This window comes from Synchiropus splendidus, chromosome 5 (assembly GCF_027744825.2).
Source record: "Synchiropus splendidus isolate RoL2022-P1 chromosome 5, RoL_Sspl_1.0, whole genome shotgun sequence".
Taxonomy (NCBI): domain Eukaryota; kingdom Metazoa; phylum Chordata; class Actinopteri; order Syngnathiformes; family Callionymidae; genus Synchiropus; species Synchiropus splendidus.
The window spans coordinates 14,489,752-14,509,369 of NC_071338.1; the positions used below are offsets into that span (position 1 = coordinate 14,489,752).

A 19,618-nucleotide genomic window follows, 5' to 3' on the forward strand; every position below is an offset into this window, starting at 1 on the left:
CTTCCAGGTCACGGTGGGAACGCGCTGAGGTTTTGTTTTGCAAAGTTAAAAAAAAAATGTTGCGGTGTGAAATACAGCATTCAATCTAATGTTTTAAATAAAACAAACACGCCATTGCAAGATAAAAGCATTGGAAATGAAGCTTCACACTTGCTTTTGCTTTCATCTTGATTCTTTTATTGGCATCCTGAGGCCAATGAGTCTAACAGCAACAAGTGGATGGGTCACCCACCTATGACTGGGCACACCCCATCCAAATAAACATTTGCACATTATTTAGTTATCTTTCAATTTCTGCATCGTTTTTTTGGACCATGATACGGAGTACGTATTTGAGATGTAATGAAAATCAAAGCGATCTGATAAAGGCAGAAGTCAAAGTGCAACTGAGCCCAAGGAGAGCCAGTTACAGTGACATCTGGCGATGACCGTGGTGAGGAAGACAAGGCATGTTCACCTCTAAAGAGGCTGCCCGAGAGGTCCAGAGCACACAGGAGAATGAACATATCATGGCTTGGCTTGAATTTCCCAGGTGGAGACCTCAGGTGAGAGCGAAACCTGGATAACTTTACAGAGTTTGTTGCCTTTGCAGTGCATCCTCAGAGTGGAAGATAACAGATAGACATGGTACCTGAGGTATTTACATAAACACCTCTTCTATCTGCATAAACATACAATTGCAGGTGTTTTAACATCTCCAATCTGGTACGACAGCACTGGTGGATGGAGACCGGCTGAAGTGCATAATGAACTTTGAGTTTTGGACTGAATGGACAGGAAAGCAGTAGTATGAATACTCTTGCTTGGTACCATCAAAATGAAGGAAACAAATTCTCTAATAACAAATTCAAGTTAAAAAAAAACCTAAACAAACACACATAAGCATCTACATTTAAACCAGTCATATTTATTTCTGAGCACCAAACAGTGTTCAATACCAAGTAAAATGAGTAAGCTAATGAAGGATACTTACAAAAATAAAGCATATTTGTAAGTATGACATGACAGAAAAGCTACACTTAACCTGAAGTAGGAAAATATGAAGCAATGTAACTTTAATGTCTTGCATTCGTAAATCGAACATTCCTCAGAGGGTTCAAATTTTGAGTTCCAGGCCATCTTGTGTACTAAAATATAAAAAAAGTCACTTTACATGTGAAGTAAACAATCTCTGAGGCATCGTATATTTGCATCCATTGGACCCCAGGTTCAGTCACAAAAATATAAGCACTTAAGACTATTATGGATGATGACTCTATTTAGCATGCTTATAACAAATTCATTTTTATTGAAAATACCAGTAAAGTTCAACTGGGTGGCTTATTTTTGATATTATTATTATGTTCTTCACCAGTACTTTGAACCAAACATGTCTGTGAGCAAAAAAAAACTCATAAATGACCTAATTTCAACAGTAGTGGTTATTAAAAATACAAACACTTCAACTATCAATTCTTTCAAGTGCATCCAAACATTCACTCTGATGCAATGATGCAAATTGGAATGATTAACATTTCTCCAACAATCTAAGTCACAACAAAATAGCTGTTAGTCAGTACCTGGCTTGATGCTGACTCTGTAACACAAGTGCGTTAAATAGATCTGTAATTGAGAGCAGGCTTTGTTAATACTGTCAAACTCGTATTTTTGAGTTTTGAAAACAAAGTATTATGCAGAAAAGTACAAACGAGGCTGGGTATTATCATAATTTTACAACGTTAGTAAACACTATGTAGAAAAACACTAGAGGAAATAAACATGGATGGAAGTTTTGTTGTGTATTGAAAATGACCCTCTTGCGGCTCATGGTCAAGAGGTAAAGTGTTTTAACAAGGCAGTCGAGGTCCTTAAAAGTCTTCGTCTTGGCTAAACTATTGCTTTTGCCTCAGGAAGAAAGGCTTCCCAGAACTTGATCAGCTGAAATGAAATAGAAGATGACTTGTCAAAAGCAATGAAAATCAATACAACTGCGTGGGAAAAATCGGAATTACAATCATTACCCGCTGCTGAGACTGAAGCATGGAGTCCAAATACTTGATTATCTGGGTTTTGAAGTCCTTGGCTTTCTCTTTCTGGAGGGGAAAAAAAAAACAGCAAACAACTTTTCATCCTGAGCCAGACCTTCAGTGGGTTTGCACATGTCGAATTTCTCCACTGTGCCACAAACAAAGGATCTCTAATCTAATATTATAAATGCTGTATGAATTAAAAGACAGACCTCAAACCTGAGAACCTCCTTGCGAACGGTCATTCCAATTCGGTCAAAATCTCTTTCATATTGAGTAACTTTGGCCTCCCACTAAAGAGAAATAAAACAGCCAATATGTCAATGTGTATTTACACGCAGTATACATACACAAGTAGTTCAGTAAAGTTTAATGTCGCATACACGATATTGCATGAGCTTTTCAAAAACTTCTTGGTTTACAAGGCCTTAAGAAGAAAATTCCAATAAAATTGAGAACATTAAATTAATAAAAAGATTTGACTATGATGTTTTTATTTTGATCTTTTCATAACCGAAATTACAGCGGGGGTGTGTTTGTCTGAGTGTGAATGTGACAGCTATCTAGGACAGGAGCAGATTTCATATGCACTATTTGACAGGTTACTGACCCAACTACATATAAGGAATAGAATTTTGCAAAGTCTATTGTATTAAATTATACGTAATGTGGAATAATGGACAATAAAGTAAACTAAATCAGACTTGAAAACTAATGTTCAATTGTCTTCGGTGTTCAGTGAATGTTGTATTCAGCTTAACTGATACACGTTATATGGCGTCTGATACCTCAGTGATCTCCTCTTTGGCTTGCTGCAGTTTATCTGGTTTGTTAGCCCACAGCAGTTTGGCCTCTGCCTCTCTTTTCTTCTGAAGTGTGCTCTGCGCCTCTTGCCATCGCTGCCATGCTCGGATCCGCTGGTCAAAGCACCCCTGTGAATAACTAATTGTTAATATATATATAAAACACTTTAGGTCGAGAGAACACATCAACTAATCATAAGCTAATTCCTTGCTTATTTACTGTTAATAATCGGTAATTAAGGTGTTGTTTAGAGTGAACTTTCAGTGGCCATTCCCAGGCAAAACATAGTTAGGTTTAACAACACACAAATCCGTACTTTATTATGACGAATTACTGGCTAGTATGCTGCTAATGCACATATGAGAAGTAGTAAGTAGTTTATTCATCGTAATATAAAGTAGTTTATTCATTGTAATATATGTTAGTATTTCACTCCAGCAAAACAACTGCAACTTCCATGATGCTCTGGCATGTGACTGGATAGAATATGTCGATATTTATTAATACGATTTTTGATATATTACGTAACATTATTCAACACTCAAAATGAAATCAAAACGATGAACATCAACAAAACAAAAACAAAAGACCCATCATACCAATCTAATCCCACTGGCTGACTGAATTGCTAAAATAAAAATCAGATTATTATGCCATGTTACATATTTATAACAACTGATTTTTGTTTAGTTCTTACCCGCACAGCACCAAGCAAACGGATGTAGTCAGCTAGCACCTCAGCGAATATGAAGAAGTCACTGGCTGCTTGCTCTTGGTGAAGCTGCTCCATTTTGTCCTCCACCTCTGCCAGCTGGGACAGGGCCCTGGAAAGTGCCGTGTTGTCCTCAGAGTTGCCCAACATTGCCATGCTTTTTGCAAAAATTGCAGTGTTCCCACACAACTCTGGAGTGAGAGGCGGCGACAAAAAGACGTGCAGTCAGTATCCTCTTACAAAAGATTTACAAGTGAATGACAAAAATGCAGCTCACCCTTTCTGTGATTCACAAGAGAATCAACGACAGCATGCAGCTTCCTCAGCTGCTGCTCCTCGTTTTCCACCTCCTGGTATTTGTCCTCAAACCACTGAGAGAGAAACAGATTTAGTATTTAGGCAAATATACAAATGATGTAAGGTAATCTTTCTACAACAGTGTGTTGATAATAAGGAAAATCCAATTCCATCAGCATTCAGTTCATATTTCATTGCATAATAACATTAAAATGACAAAAGGCTATACATTTCGCTTTGCAAAACAATCTCCATTTTGCAGTTTTTTGTTGTGTATCCTTAAAAACAAATATAAATTAAAAGCTTTTTTAAAAATTCCTTACTGTATCAGACTCATTCATCTTAATCGTCATTTTGTTGACAGCGTCTGAAGCCTTTGTAATCATTTTGAGAAAGCCTGCTCCGCTTAGCGCTTGTGTGTTCACGGCACGTGGCAACTGAAAAAAGAGAAGACGACAATTATTTCTCGATAATATGCAAGTTCTAACAATACAATTTGTGCAACCCGGTTAGACCAGTTGGCCGCTAATATTATATGAAGCAACACATGCAAGTGAGAATCACATCCTCCTGTTCTATAAAAGCGTCTATTGCTGACCTGGAGTGTGATTGTGTAGATTTAAATGCATACCTCTTCTCTCTCCAAAAAGTCTCTGACATCCGGATCTTGTAACAGAACAGGATGAGACACCACTCTCTGAAGGTACCTACAAAACATTCAACGATGTACATCAAGTTCAGATTTACTTTCACCCAAGCAAACTCACTGATGCAAATTTAATATTGAAAGGAGTCAACAATAGTAAGACACAGTTAAAATAAACAAGCGGCAGAATGTCACATGTTAAATGTCACAGAGCATCACAACAACAGCTGGTCTCTTACCTCTCCAGAGCTGCTCTCCTTCTCTCCACAAACTCTACTGAGGATGGATCGTCCATACCCACTTTAACTTTGGTCATACCTGCCAACGGCAAGCAAACGTAAATGTGATGGCGAACAAAAAAGAAGGATGAACATAAAACAGTCCCACACACCTACAACACTTTTCTCTGGTGGCAATGGAATGATGCAGCCGTGGAGCGACTGTTTGACTGAGAGCTTCTCATAGAGACCCAAGAAGTCACTGAAACGTCTCCTGACAGAGAAGGTCTTATTCTTGAACATGGCAAGGGAAGTCTGTAGGTGGAGACAGAATGTTATTGGGCGTCATCAAGAACTAGAAAATATAAAAAGTTCTCACCCTAGTAGACACTTTGTAAGCCACGTACGCATTCATCCCATCACCTAGAAACAAAAAAATAGTATTGATGCTACGTGACTATACAGTAAAACACTAAAATCTTGAGTCTGGTAAATCAGAGCAGCAACAAAACTCATGGACTGGGAAATGACTAAACGGACTGACCAACTTTCTCTGGGTTGGTCACGGCAACGTCCACATCGAACTTATCCTTGTCTTCTTCTTCCTCTAACTGGAAAGCAGATACAGGATGAAAATAAACAACAATTTTATCTGTATTGTACCCGTCAACCTCTGATAATTTTTTTTGCGGGTGTCATGCTACAATTTCAAATGCATGAACAGTATTCTTGCCAATTTGCAGTCATTCCAAAGGTGATTTTTTTTTATTTACAGCGACTCAAATAACAATATAATTTAAACTTGTGTCATTTCTTCCAGAAAACCAAACAAGCATCATAAAATGACAATGTCAATGCCAATGCCAAGTACATGTCAAGTAAATGTGTATTATAAAGAGTTTATTACATTGCTACCAGCCATTGTCTCACAAGACTTTTTTAAGCTCTACCTGCTCCAACGAGGTGGTGGTCGCAACAGGACTCTGGACAAAAGAGGCTACAGAACGCGGACCTGAGGAAGCAGATACTTCCTTCCGTGAAGAAGTGTTGAGATTCTCTGTGCTCAACTCTGCACTTGCCTCTGTTGAAGAAAGGACTTATGATCAGAGTCTTTCGGGATCACAAAGTAAAAGCAGAAAGATTCTTACCAGCAAACAAATCATCATCATCGGACTGAACACCATTGGATTTAGCTGGTGTAGTGGTGGTGGCCTCCTCACTAAACAGGTCAGGGGGGTCTTGACCTGTACGTTCAACCTGAGACATCATGGATGGTGGGTTTCTCTATGGTTCGACAGAAAACACAAAATGGCACTTACTAATGACAAGGAACTTAAAAAAAACTCTGAACATCTAAATCTTGGCACAGAAGTCATTCAGTCAGTGCATTTTGCTTGTAACAATGTAATTCAAGAATAGACACACAGTGTAAAGAAAACATGTGACAACTGAAATCAAACTGAAAGCTGATCAATCATTGAGCTCAATGTCAGTTAAACCTTTTGCTATGTTCAATTGTATATAAGAGAGGAGGCAAATACAAGAGGCCTCTCATAAATATCTTATATCCATACCCTCTTCCACTTTCTCATTTTCATTTCATATTTGACTGCAGGAGTCTGTGTGTGGGAGGGTGTGTGAAATGTGCTCTGCAATGAACCCGTGACCGGTTCATGCTATCGTCTGCCAAAGCTTAAAAAAACGGTGAATGAATGACATAAATTCTATGTAATTCTTTACAGCTCCCATTCCAACACGTTTAAAAGCAAATGTTTCTGATTAACACATATGCAGCTGTCAATGAAATGTGGATTAAGATTTCGGATAGTAAACTGAAATCCCCACAATTCTGGACTGATAAGATCATATCTCCCTTCTACGTGATGTTATCACTAAAGGAAGCCTTTCCTTCAAGGCAGTATGCGAAACTAGTGTAGTGAGTGAGAGGATGGGTTGAGGGTCCGTGGCGGTCATGACATTTGACATGCAGCAAGTGTGCACGAGACACAACCAGAAGGTCGCCAAAAGAGTAAACCTAAATATCTATTCATACAGATACACACGTCAGTGCTTCTTACATACACGAGAAAATGATTCGCCCAAAACTCAGAGTTTCTGGATGCCTCACTTTGAGACCAGTGGAAACCAGGTCAACCCAAAAAGCCAGGCTTGTAAACCACCACAATGGAGTTCTGGAGATGACCGACCGTTACCGTATTGACGAAGATGTCCTCCCCCTCGTCACTGTCTGCGTCCGTTGGGCCGAGCAGTCCCGCCTCTGGCTCATCTGCCTCGGGGAACGGAGGAGGATTCCGATCAGCACTAGCCGCCATCTTCCGTGTTGTTAAAATCCCTGACGTCACAAGGGAAGCCGAGAAGAAGATCTATGCTGGAGAGAGGTAGTGATGGCGGCATCTGTTGGTCGGCATCTGGTATTGCATTAGTCAGAGTCTGCAGCAGCTACATGGGGTTCTCGGTTTAAATCCCGCTTTGGTCGACACGTTACAGGTTTCCCCCCCAGGCACTGGCCTGATGCCCTTAAGACTTGAATCCACGCTCAAGATAGATACGTTTTTATCTGAATCATCGAGCAATTGATAACTGACTTGTCCAATTGTAGTAGAGATAAGAAAAATAATAACTTTTCCGTTTTCTACTGCTCATTGATATTGATGATTATTACTGTATTTTCCAAAAAAAAAAATATATAAGGTCAAATATATTAAAGTGTTCTAATAGAAAAGTCTAAGGAGGAACAGTCATTGAATGAATAAAAGTAAGATTTTTACCTCTAATAACATGAAACTGCTGTTCGAGCTCCAACTGTTGCGGTGATTCAGTGGACAATGCAAGATACTAAACAAGATGAAAATATTCTCACAGACTATACTGAATTTATAGTTTGCATTGATCAAGCGAAGCAAAATAAAAGTCTGTTACTGGGTTAAATGTCAAACATATTAAAGCACCACCTGAACAGGTGTGGCATCCCAAAGGCAAATTTAGACCAAATGTGGTCTAAATGGAAAATCAGTAGTGTACAGGACAACCATTGGCAGTAGTAAAAGCCGTGCGAGGTCTCCTCATTGGACAAATAAGACTCTGAATAATGTGCAGGGGCACTCCTTTCCACTATTGCTTTATGGCAGTTGTCCCCACTGCATTTCCCCACGGTTGTGGGCAGGTGATAAAGTCCATGACAGCAGATGGATGTTGTTTGCAAAACATGTTGTATGTAAAACCACATGCAGTGTGCGTTCGAGCATTGTTTAGCTGATATGTGTCTTGATGCTGCTGAACGAAGAGAACAGCACTGATCTGAAGAATGTTGACATCAAGGACATTCTCTCTGCTGTGGTTCTGTGACAGTAACTGATGCCTCGCCTCATTGTAATGGTGCCACCATCCCAGCTGTCTGTATACTGTACACTACACAGTCCTGATCATAATGTTCACCCTGTTGACAACAGACAGTAAGGCATATGTCAGCATTTCACAACTGAAAACATGAATCAGCGGTGAACAAGACGCAAGGTCAGTGTTTTGTCCATCAGTGTCATACTTTATAATGCCTATCAGCCAGGATGGGCCCAGCATGAGGGCGTCGACAATGTAATCCAGCAACATGGAGACGTGTTGGATGGGAGAATCACTGATCAAACCATGTCTTCGTTGGACAACTGTGGTGGAGTCAGAAAGGTAGATCCCTAACACTGTATGCCGTCTAACAATATCTCAATGGCATGGGGTTGGCAACACGTGGCCGGGCTACAGACCGGTGGTCCCTGTTGGTTCCTGTTGACAATTCTTAGGATGATAATCCTGTATCATGTGCCGACCTGAAATTTGCCTGAGGTCTGTTCGCATTCCTCTGGTGACAGTCTTTGTTAAACCTCCACACTATGAGAACTGCGTTCTGGAGTCCATCATTTCCAACAATCATCAGTGTTTCAGCATGCAATTTTGTTTTTCATGTAATTATTCAGGTGCAAGTACTCCAAATTCCAAGCACAAATATTATCAGACTCAACGTACTTTGTCCAAAATCCAGACCCAGAAAATCACTTCCTGCAACTTGCCTATGGCTGGTGAAGACCCTCATAACAAAGCTGCTCACTGAGCTCAGCATCTCGCTCGAGCAAACTGACCACTTGGTTATCCAGCTGTTTTGTGTAAGGATAGTCATACACGATATTTGTGAAGAATCTCTACACTTCCATCTCCATACCAACTTTGCTCAACTCTTTTGGGGATGTCATCCTTTAAAATAGCCTTGGATTAAACTCGCCAACTGAGCCTCTATGCATGTCCCAGTAGGATTAGTCTGTTGGCTAATCCATCTGGTGACCACAATCTAATCAAAAGAGATTGAGATATCAATTCCAAATCATCCGAGAGTGTCTAAAGCCACTTATTGCTCATTGCAAAAAACAACACTTAGAGTCTTGACTCTGTACTTTCGTAGTTCCTACTGTGTGAAGTTTGCCAGTTAACCAATCCATTTCCTGAGCACTCCAACATCCTCCCAAAATTCAAGAGCATACAGAGCAGTTGTGGGCAAACTGTTTGACAAAGGGCCGTAGTGGGTGCAGGATTTTGTTTTTTGGGGGACTGTTTGGCCGGACCCCACCAATTATATACGTTTAGTTGAGAGTCCTTGTGCATTTGTTATTGTTGCCATTTGTTATGATTGGTTAAGTTTAGGATGTGAAGCTGGGGAAGGCATTAAGGCAATAAGTGGTCCCCACAGAGGCAGAAATACAAACGTGTGTGGGGAGGTAATGGGGGCTTGTCTATTCTACTTTGTGGGGACCAATTCTTGGCAAAACACCTGTGTATCCATATTGTGCAGACATTTGGCTGTACCCCTGGTTAAATCTCCATTTGAGGATGAAGACTTCAAAATAACTGGGCCTTATAATTGGGTGTAAGTTTGGTTCAGAGTTCTGGTTCTGGTTCTGAGGCTGGAGTGCGCACTCCAGGGTTTGATGTCCTGTTGTGGGCTGGAGCTGGGACAGGGATGAGGCGAGTCTGGGACAGAGCGTTACTTGGTTTATGACTTTGTCACAGCCAAACTGCACAGAAGCGCACATTCAGAGCTGGACACGCACCGGGCACCTCTTCACTTCTGGAGAGACGTCACTCACTCGGCAACCCCTCCCACATGCAGCGGCCACACACATAGACAAACAGTACACCTGCAGCAGACACTCTACATTCACTCCTACAAAAGCCTGTTTTAAGGCTTGGAACGCATTATTTCTTTTTCCATTCATTGTAATGGGAAAAATCGATTCAGATTTCGAACAAGTCGCTTCTCGAACGGACGTCTGGAACAGATTGTGGTCGAGAACCGAGGTACCACTGTGTGTATATATATAAATATATATATAGGGCTTAAATTTGGTTCAGAGTCCTGGTTAAGGATAGCTATTTGTATTGGATTGTTAGGGTAAGGGTGAGAGGCTGGAGAAAGCATTATGTCAATTAAAGAGATACGAGCGTGTGTGTGTGTTTGTGAAGAACATCTCCTCATGTGTACGCAGCAATAGACTGGAAGCCTGTCAGAGATGTCCCCCACCTATTGGGTAACATTATTCAATTTAATTATTTGTATGGAAATATAGGTCAGATAATAATAGCAAAAACTTAAAATGTAAAATGCATATGTCTGGATGCCACTTATTGACTGGTGTTGCTTCTTTATTTAAAACACCTGAAACAGCCCAACCCCTCAACTATACCTAGCCCTGACCCTAAACCCTGATCTGTTCAGGTCCAAGGAAACCCCACCGACGTAATAGGTAGCTTAAAACCCACACAGTAATCCCCAAGGCCTCACTAATCACCTGCCACCAGCATACACACACTCTGCTTTAAGATTCCTTGAGACAAGACACAAACTCGAAGGAAATAAATGCCAGTTGCAGATTCAGAATAGTGGATCCACTTTTGTAGGACGATGAGCTGAAGAACTCCGTCACAATGGGACAGGCACAGCAGACCGAGAATGCTGAGCAGATAGACATCAAGGCTCTCCAGGATATGTACAGGAGGTTTGTCACTGAGTGTCCAAGTGGTCTTCTGTTCCTTCATGAATTCAAGCGATTCTTCGGCGTCGAAACTACTGGCGAAGCTTCCGACTATGCCGAGTGCATGTTTCGTGCTTTTGACACCAATGGGGTGAGAGTTTACGCCAAATCTTCCGCGGCTACGGTGTCTAACTGGTGGTGAAATTTACTGACATACATCCCTTAACTTTCAGGACAATACCATAGATTTTCTTGAGTTTGTGGCGGCGCTGAATCTCGTCTTCAGAGGAGACCTGGAGCATAAATTGCGGTGGTCGTTTAAAGTGTACGACAAAGACAACAACGGATATGTGGACCGGTCAGAGCTTCGCTCAATTATCACAGTAAGAAACCGTTATGCAAAAATAAAATAAAACACCTTCACACATTGATCTAAAATGTAATTGAAAATATCATTTGGCACTGTAACTAAATGTGCCGATATATGACGCAGTAATGAGTTCTTGTTTGTGTTGTTGATGATAACAAAGGTTGCTCACAGTTTTGGCTGTAATCCTTATCTGTGTGTGTGTGTCTGTCTGTGTGTGTTTGTGTAGATAACAAATCCCTCCAGTTAAGGATCTGTCGTTGATCAAGTGATTAGTGTCAAGCTTCAATTTGCCTCAAATGTCAATTTGACCCACAGTTTCTGTTCTGTTTAGTTCCTTGGCACAAAAAAACAGAACAGTGTTGTTTTCTGTACTATTAGCGTTACTGTATTCAACATAGGATTTTGTTTTCCTTTTGCTTAGCATAAACTTTTTAGTGCTAATATTAGCTTTTCCGGTGTACGTAGTGTGGTGTCATTACATGTAACCTAAATCTCTCCGCTAGCTTGACCCACTAATTTAACACTGCATTTCATGATGTCCTGCTTTTGTCATACGTACGTTGACATAGCGCGATGAGCGTTGACCTTCAATTGATGACTCCGCTAACACTTCTCTTTCACGTTCTTCCTATATAGAGTATCTATCGGATAAAAGCTGGCTCCAACAGCGATGTGAATTTGCAGTCCACAGTGGATGAAACGGTGGATCGCATATTCCAGGCTGTGGATAGCGACGGAGATGGTCAGTATCTATCTATTTGAATCGTTTTATCAACAACACAGGGGTTAACACTATTTCCATGCAGGCACTATTAACATGGAGGAGTTCATTCGGGGAGCGCAGCAAGATCCCTGGGTGCTGAACATGTTGAAGTTGGACATGAATCCTGCAATGTGGGTGCTGGAGCAGAGGAGGAAAAGTGCTCACTTCTAAACCGGTGGCCTTCTTGGCTAAAGACTCTTTAACACACCCATTCCCTTAAAGATTTTAAATCTGTGTGGTTGACTCGGTATTCCTGTTGAACCGCTAATGAAACCTTGTTGTTTTCAGCCAATTCAAAGATGTTTTGTGCCTGTATGAGTCTCAGAGTCTCAGCACTCAGCCACTAAAAGATTATTTGCAAGATTAACCATAACTAAAATATGTATTGCATGAAAACATGTATAATAGAGTTTCACCTTCATCAGCGCCAGTCAAAACCCAGTTTCAGCAACACCTGAAACCCGACAACCCGCTACTCCTGTTTCAATGAAATAAGAAGAAACCCATTGTTGATGTTATGAACTCATCATTAATTACAAATATTTTTCTCTCTCTGATATTTCTTAATTTTCTATGGGGTACAAATATCCTCTGAAATAACAGAGTAAAAAGCTAATTAATGTCAAATCATAAAGTAAACCCACCAAGAATGCATTATATTGATCCATTCATGTAGCACATGTAAATCTTTCACATAGTTTGTATATCTGTGAGATGAAAGGAACCAGAACGGTAACAAGTTGAATCTGTGAACCAAAATAGAATGTCATAACTTTTGCTCAGATTCCTGAAAATTTGTTTTGCTCAAACCAAGTAGTCCAGTGTCGCTTGACCATTCCTATTTACTACAATCTCAGAGGGAATATTTGAACTCACGAGAGTCTTGGAGTATGGCAGAGTGCTATGGGTAACCAGAAACCACCACAGACTCCTTGTGGTCTGGTCAGTAAGAGGGCACACCAAAATGTGGACTTTTGTCACTTGACAATATGCCACAGATATCGAGGGGCCGTGTCATTGACTTGCTGATTGTTGGGTTGAAGAGATTGGGCCAGGATCCATTGTGTGCTGGACACTTTCATGCTGGAAGACTGTGCTGTTCAGTGACAGGTCTCGGTTTCAGCTGTACCTTGCTGCTGATGGTAGTCTCCATGTTGGTGAGCGACACGATGATGCCAATGTTCTACGATGGATGCATCATGGTGGCGCTAGTGTGATGGTGTGGGCAGGCATTTGCTCTGGACAGTGTGTATGTCTGGATTTCCTTGATGGCAACGTTACTGAGATGAAATCCTGTGACCAATCTTCATGCTCTTTGTTGAACCCCATCATCTGACCTTACAACAAGATAATGCCTGTCCACACATTGACAGAATATGCAGGGACTTCCTTGAACCCGAGGGTATTCCTGTCCTCAACTGGCGCTGTACGCATCAGACCTGTCACCTATCAAACACCGTTGGGATGATCTGGATAAGCATGTCCCCCAGCGGGTTCTAGGTCCTCAGAGCGGCCGTTATGGGGAGGAATGGGACAACTAGTTGATGTCCAAGCGTCGCTGGTGTATCGCAAATGGTGGACAAGCGTTTACTGCCATTACTCCAGGGCTATTCTTTTGAAATTGATGCTAATGCTCGCAAATTAAAGCCACTATATCGATAAAGTTATTTTTTTGGACAGTTATTCTATTGTTACATGACAATAACTACAATAACTAAGATTTTCTTTGTGCATTTATATTTTTGTTGAGTGGTAATTTAGATTTCTGTTGTAATTTCAATTGTTCATCTGATGGTTGAAAGAAAAACCCAGGGATAATTGTTGACTTGACATAGACGTATTTGTGTGTGCTGTGGTGTGAATGGGGAGCTGGTGCAAATCCGGTTCCCTCTCTAGCTGGCCCAGAAAACAGTAGTTAACAGTAGTGACCTTGATAAAACGAAAATGCCATGGACTGAGCATTTCCGAGAAGAGCACACGTAAACAAGTAGTTTTGGGGATGGCTGTTTCAGTATGAACCTTGAAGTTGTCTTTTTTTTATTTTGCAAGAATTGTATTGTGATACAGTACTTACGAATAGAGCTTTTCACCGTTGGTTTCTTTGCTTGACACAATAAACTCTTAAGCCTCTTACCAAGTCATGACTTTTCTTCACCGTTTGAGCTCTCTTAATGACTGGGGTCAGGTCACTGCAGGCATGTTTAGTTTTACATTTCCTATCTAGATAAATCATTGTCAATTATTCCACAATGAGTCAATCATTTCATCTGTGTCTGATGTAAATATAATTGATCAAGTTTTAAGAACACAGTAAAGAATTAAACTTTTGTGTTCAAGAGGTGTGGAACCAACCGGAAGTAATCTTTGTGGTCCTCTCAAAGCTTTTTAGACTCGGCCCAATAATACCCCCAGGTATCCTTTGTAAAACACCATGAATGCTCACTAAAATTGCTTTACCTAGACAAACCAAAGACGCACAGCGACAGCGCTCACACCCTGACCATAAACGCGTTTCAAACGCCCAGGATTCAAGAATTGCGCATTCAACAACAGATCATCTTCACACCTGCTATTAATTCAAAAGTTACCAGTCAACGCCTCCAACTTTTCCAAATTGTACTTGCAGGTTACTTGGTGAGGTGTGACTGGACGAGCGGTCTCGACACTGAGTGACTTCAGGACGAAACTAAAGTCACATGTGACGTTTCTTGCTGCATCTGAGACTACAATTATTTCTTTTTTCATTGATTTCAGCCTGGAAGACTTTCTTATCTGCTGCCCTCTGGAGGACATAATCTATGCGAGATACATGTCCCTCATTCACTGTTGAATTAGACCTTCACCTTCACCTTCACCTTCTTCTACCGCTTATCCGGGGTCGGGTCGCGGAGGCAGCATTTGGAGCAGGGAAGCCCAAACTTCCCGGTCTGCACAAACCTCCTCCAGCTCATCCCGGGGGATCCCGAGGCGTTCCCAGGCCAGACCGGAGACGTAATCTCTCCAGCGAGTCCTGGGTCTTCCCCGGGGTCTCCTCCCGGTAGGACATGCCCGGAACACCTCCCCAGGGAGGCGTCCAGGGAGCATCCGGATCCCCCTGGAACTGCAACCTTATCGTGGTGGGGGAGTTTGTGTACCTTGAATGATCCTAGGAGCTATGTTGTCGGGGGCGTTATGCCCCTGGTAGGGTCTCCCATGGCAAACAGGTCCTAGGTGATGGGTCAGAGTAAGAGCAGTTCAGAAGCCCCGATGAAAACAACAACAACATCAAGGACCATGACGTCGCCCGGCATGGCGCAGCCGGGGCCCCACCCTGGAGCCAGGCCTGGGATTGGGGCTCGAATGCGAGCGCCTGCTGGCCGGGCCTCTGCTCATGGGGCCTGGCCGGGCCAAGCCCGAGTGAACGACATGGGCCGTCCCTCCTGCGTACCCACCACCCACAGAGGGAGTCATAGGGGTCGGGTGCAAACAGAACTAGGTGGCAGTCGAGGTCGGTTCGTGTGGACATGTTGAAGTAGAAGAACATCAATATCAGTCAGTCAGAAAGATTTTCTTTATCAGAACAGTTCCATTTTCTCTCTATCTTCAGAAGTTAATTCGCTCTAAATGAAAAATGTTACTGTGGTTTTTGCTCGTATACCTACAGTATTTTGACTTTCACAGTCATTGTCACTAGATAATGAACATCTGATGTAATTTACATGCACTGGAATCGTCTTTAGTCACATGACAGATGATTCATTTCAGCATCTCAAGTTTTCTGTTTTTTTCTTGAGCTAATCATCAAAATCAATGGGAGAAACCTTCAGAATTGTCCTTTCAAACTGCAGTAACATTTAGGTTAGACAATTTCCCAACTATCCCCAAAAGTTCCTTTGCAATATTTTCTTCTTAGAAACGATTGAATAAATGGAATTAGACCCCGTACCTGACACATAAATGGTTTTAAAAAAAATACACTAGTGGTCATGTGGTTCTGATTTATGACCTCCACATGAAGTGTCGATAATCAGGGGATTGGTATTTGTTGAAGCACTTCTTGTGACCACCTCACCTTGGTCATTGAAAGTTCAAGATAGGATTAGACCCTGGATTATAGCTTTAGTACATGTTGTGGAGGTCTTCACCTATAAATAAATTGTGTGGTTGGGGGGAGGTGGTAACCGCATAATGCGTATACTAACTCAGTCGTTGACAGGCTGCCACACTGACAAGGAACTGTAGACGATGGATTTAGAAAAAGATTTTTAATTGGGAATACAAGCCATTTTTCTTTTATTGTACGTCGTTCGAGTGGAGGGAGAGAGATATAGCAGCAACCATGGGACAAAACCAACAAACTCAGTCATCAGATGAAGAACTGGCGCTAGATAATATTCAAGATCTCTACAGGTTCTTCATCATGGAGTGCCCAAGTGGATCTTTGTACCTACACGAGTTCAAGAGGATGTTTGGAGTGGTGAACGGGACGCCAGAATCTCTGTATATGGACAGCATATTTAGAGCTTTTGACATGAACCATGTGAGTTTTTCTAATTCTTACTCTGTTTGCAAGTGCCGTCATTCATGTCAACATATGAACATGATGGTGATTTCAGGACAACACAATGGATTTTATTGAGTATGTCGCTGCTCTGCATCTGGTTCTTCGTGGAAAACTAGAAGATAAGCTGCGATGGTCCTTCAAGGTGTTTGACAGTGATGACAACGGTCGTCTGGATCGAAGCGAACTGCGAAAGATTGTTAAGGTATTTGAAAATGCATCTTTTTCTTTCTGTCCATTTTAACATTCTCGGGTCATGGATGCACCAGCCAAAACAGCCACAGATGCCGTATGCCAGTATGGTGCGTGGCTCTATTCAAATCAGATTAAAAAAGATTTTTTAATGAATAATAATACTTAGTAAAAGGCATTTTGATACAAGTGTGAAATGATAAATGCAGACTTCAAAAAGCACCCATATATAACTAAGAATTGGAAAAAAAAATCAATTAATAGGAGAAAGAAAGTCCTTACAGTATATATATATATATGTATATATATATATATATATACAGTATATATACATATTTTACATAAGAGCTCCCTACTACTGTGGCAGTGGCGAACATTTTCAGTTCCATGGATTTATATTTAAGTTCAGTGCGCCTAGTTTGGGATATGTATCACAAGTGATGCTGCTGATTCCTTCGGAAACCTCCTTACAGGACGTACTTGCATTGTATATCTGGGTTGTATATCTGATTGGAAACTGTCATTTTCTTTCTTTAGATATATTCAGATTAATAAAGTTTTTCTTTTCTTTTTAAATTGATGACAATTTAAAAGGACAATTGAGAAGCACTTCTGTAGTTGAAATGCATTAATGGAGGGAGTTTGCTGATGGAGAGGCCGCTAGCATCTGATAGCTCCTTATGCCTTTTGTGTTTCGCATTACATAGTCATGCTCGAGTCATGATTTGCGTCTATTCATGACATTATTTGTTTTGTTTCTACTTCTAGTCAGTCATCATGGTGTTGTTTTGAGTCTGGCTATTTGGTACATTAAAATGAGTAATTACTGACTATTACATCGCTATTCCACTTAATGTGCAGTTTATGTATGTTAGTCTATGTTCCCTAATAATTAAAAATTTAAAGAAACCAGACATGATCTGTGTTACTTCAAATCAGGGCCGGTATGTGCTGACTTTTCAGATGACATAGTGTATGTGGAAATCATGGCGGATGAAGCAAACATTTTTAAATTTCTTATTTTCATATACTCACAAACACATTGCTCTCGATAGATATAAATTACCCCTGGATTTCTACAATTTATTTATTCATTCATTGTCTTGTTCTTTTTTGCATAATGGGAGTGCAAGGGGCAATCCCAGCCAGATAGGGCAGGGGACACCCTGGAAAGGTCACCAGTCCAGCACGTTCAGACAGACAACCACTCACACACTCTCACACCAGAGGACATTCACTGCAAGCTATGTTTATTTTGTGTTGCAAAGCAAGCTAAAAGTGACACACGCCATATCTGTCCTCTAGATTATCTACAAGATCAAAAAGGGCTCAATAACTGACGAAAGTGGCACAACTTATCTGACGTCTGAGGAGGTGTGCACTCGAATATTCCGAGAGGTCGATGTGAACAGTGATGGTAAGTTCATGAAGTGTCTCCCACATGCCTAAATGAGTGGTGTTCGTCTAACAATCCTCCTCTGCAGGTCAGATCACCCTGGAGGAATTTGTTGAAGGAGCTCAGAAGAGCGAGTGGGTACGAAGTTTCCTGCAACTCGATGTCAATCCAAGCGGATGGGTGCAGAGACATTTGTGCGACAGAAAACTGTGCGCTAAAGACTCTTGAAGCGTTGGCAGGCAGGACAAAAACAAAAACCTATTAGTAGTATTCATTTATTGTGATCAATTCATGGTAATGGTGAGTTGAAATGGCGGCATTCTTTCATACAAATATCCAGGGTTGTCTGTGTTATCTCACCACTGCACACATGTTCCTGCTGCTTGCTGTGTGTGGCTTTCAAGAGAGATAATGACACATACCTTTAATCCTTCCAGGAATACTCCCCCTCGCAAAAGATTCTTTAAATGAGTAGCGCCTGAGCCAGCAGAAAGATTAGAGACTCAGAACCATCTAGTCCAGGACTTCCCTCCTGAGGATTAAAGTGACGCTTTGCCATAAAAGCTCGGCTCAAGACGTCAGATATAGAAGCAGCGCTATTGTCATCTCAGGCTTATGGGCGAGTGGAGAACCCCAGTCTGGTCTCGGACAGATAGAAACGCTGACATTTTTGACATGTTCTAAGTGCACCATATAAGGGCTCCACTTTGCAGCTTCTTTTCGGCGGACTCTCCTGCTGCATGTTCGAAATGACCAAGATGGAGTTGGTAATCATCCCTTAGTGCACAGAACCGTACTATAAATAGATCACTACTTCACAGCCCTTCTTGACCCCAAGCGGAACAAGAGTGTTATCTCCACCACGGTTGTGGTTTTCAATGGCGGACGGACTTGGACTAAGTTTTTCTGGAAATACGAAGAATAGGACTAGTAACATATGACTCAATTTTTGTCTCTGTGGTCAGGTGGTTACTATACCATCTGGGTTATGGGTTCGATTCCCAGTCAGGGAATTACATTTTATATCTTTAGCAGATTCTTCCTTGACTGAAGTTAGCTCTCTCTTCTACTTTATGTCTGTTTCACACTGATCTCTGTACCGTCATTTTATCCGGTTCAATGCCTCAATTTCTTTGTTGACCTAATTCTTTTGTCGAGCTCTTGATGGTGGGTTGTGGACTCATTCCAATGCTTGACTCTCATTTTTGTTCATGATCAATGTTTTTACGCCCATATTGTCAATGTGTTGTTGAATGATTGGAATAAATGACATTTCTACTGACATTTAAATGAAATTAAGTTGAAATTATACGTACATTTTGGACTTCACACAAAGACACCACACTCCCACGCTCTTGCACTCACAAACCTGTTAGTGTGACAGAACAGTGACCTTATTTGTGATTAACCTAATTGCCAAATAAATAAGGAACTAAGCACTTGCCAACAGTCTCCAGGAGACTTTAAGACTGCTTTCCTCTTCCTGACATGCTCATCATTTCTGGAAACATCTCTTAGTCAATTTGTTATCCTGCATCCCACCAACTTTCTGCACTCCAGGCTGATAATATGTAACTTATTTATTTATTATTATTATTATTATTTTTAAATCTAATTTCTTGATTTAGCACTTGAGGATTAT

At 41.1% G+C, this 19,618-nt stretch overlaps 3 protein-coding genes across 4 annotated transcripts; 2 read left to right on the forward strand and 1 right to left on the reverse strand.

Moving 5' to 3' along the window:
• Positions 1-177: 177 nt before the first annotated feature.
• Positions 178-7,032, reverse strand: LOC128758772 (sorting nexin-1-like). 2 transcript variants are annotated; one of them, XM_053865096.1, is made up of 15 exons: positions 6,891-7,032; positions 5,832-5,967; positions 5,634-5,764; positions 5,228-5,294; positions 5,063-5,106; positions 4,857-4,998; positions 4,705-4,783; positions 4,451-4,526; positions 4,143-4,256; positions 3,800-3,893; positions 3,508-3,713; positions 2,795-2,938; positions 2,219-2,299; positions 2,001-2,072; positions 178-1,917 (listed from the first exon to the last, which is right to left on the reverse strand). In XM_053865096.1, the coding sequence occupies exons 1-15, from the start codon at positions 7,014-7,016 to the stop codon at positions 1,867-1,869; spliced, it is 1,563 nt and encodes a 520-aa protein (XP_053721071.1). In that variant the 5' UTR covers positions 7,017-7,032; the 3' UTR covers positions 178-1,866. The 2 variants fall into 2 exon arrangements, with proteins under 2 accessions (XP_053721071.1, XP_053721072.1); XM_053865097.1 differs by having other exon boundaries at positions 179-1,917; positions 6,897-7,032.
• Positions 7,033-10,538: 3,506 nt separating this feature from the next.
• LOC128758887 (guanylyl cyclase-activating protein 2-like) lies at positions 10,539-13,970 on the forward strand. Its single transcript, XM_053865348.1, has 4 exons — positions 10,539-10,866; positions 10,949-11,098; positions 11,722-11,827; positions 11,892-13,970. Exons 1-4 carry the CDS (start codon positions 10,669-10,671, stop codon positions 12,017-12,019), a joined length of 582 nt encoding a protein of 193 aa, XP_053721323.1. The 5' UTR covers positions 10,539-10,668; the 3' UTR covers positions 12,020-13,970.
• A 2,196-nt stretch (positions 13,971-16,166) lies between these two features.
• Positions 16,167-18,204, forward strand: LOC128759325 (guanylyl cyclase-activating protein 2-like). The gene is made up of 4 exons (XM_053866201.1): positions 16,167-16,367; positions 16,444-16,593; positions 17,886-17,997; positions 18,065-18,204. Exons 1-4 carry the CDS (start codon positions 16,167-16,169, stop codon positions 18,202-18,204), a joined length of 603 nt encoding a protein of 200 aa, XP_053722176.1.
• Positions 18,205-19,618: the final 1,414 nt, after the last annotated feature.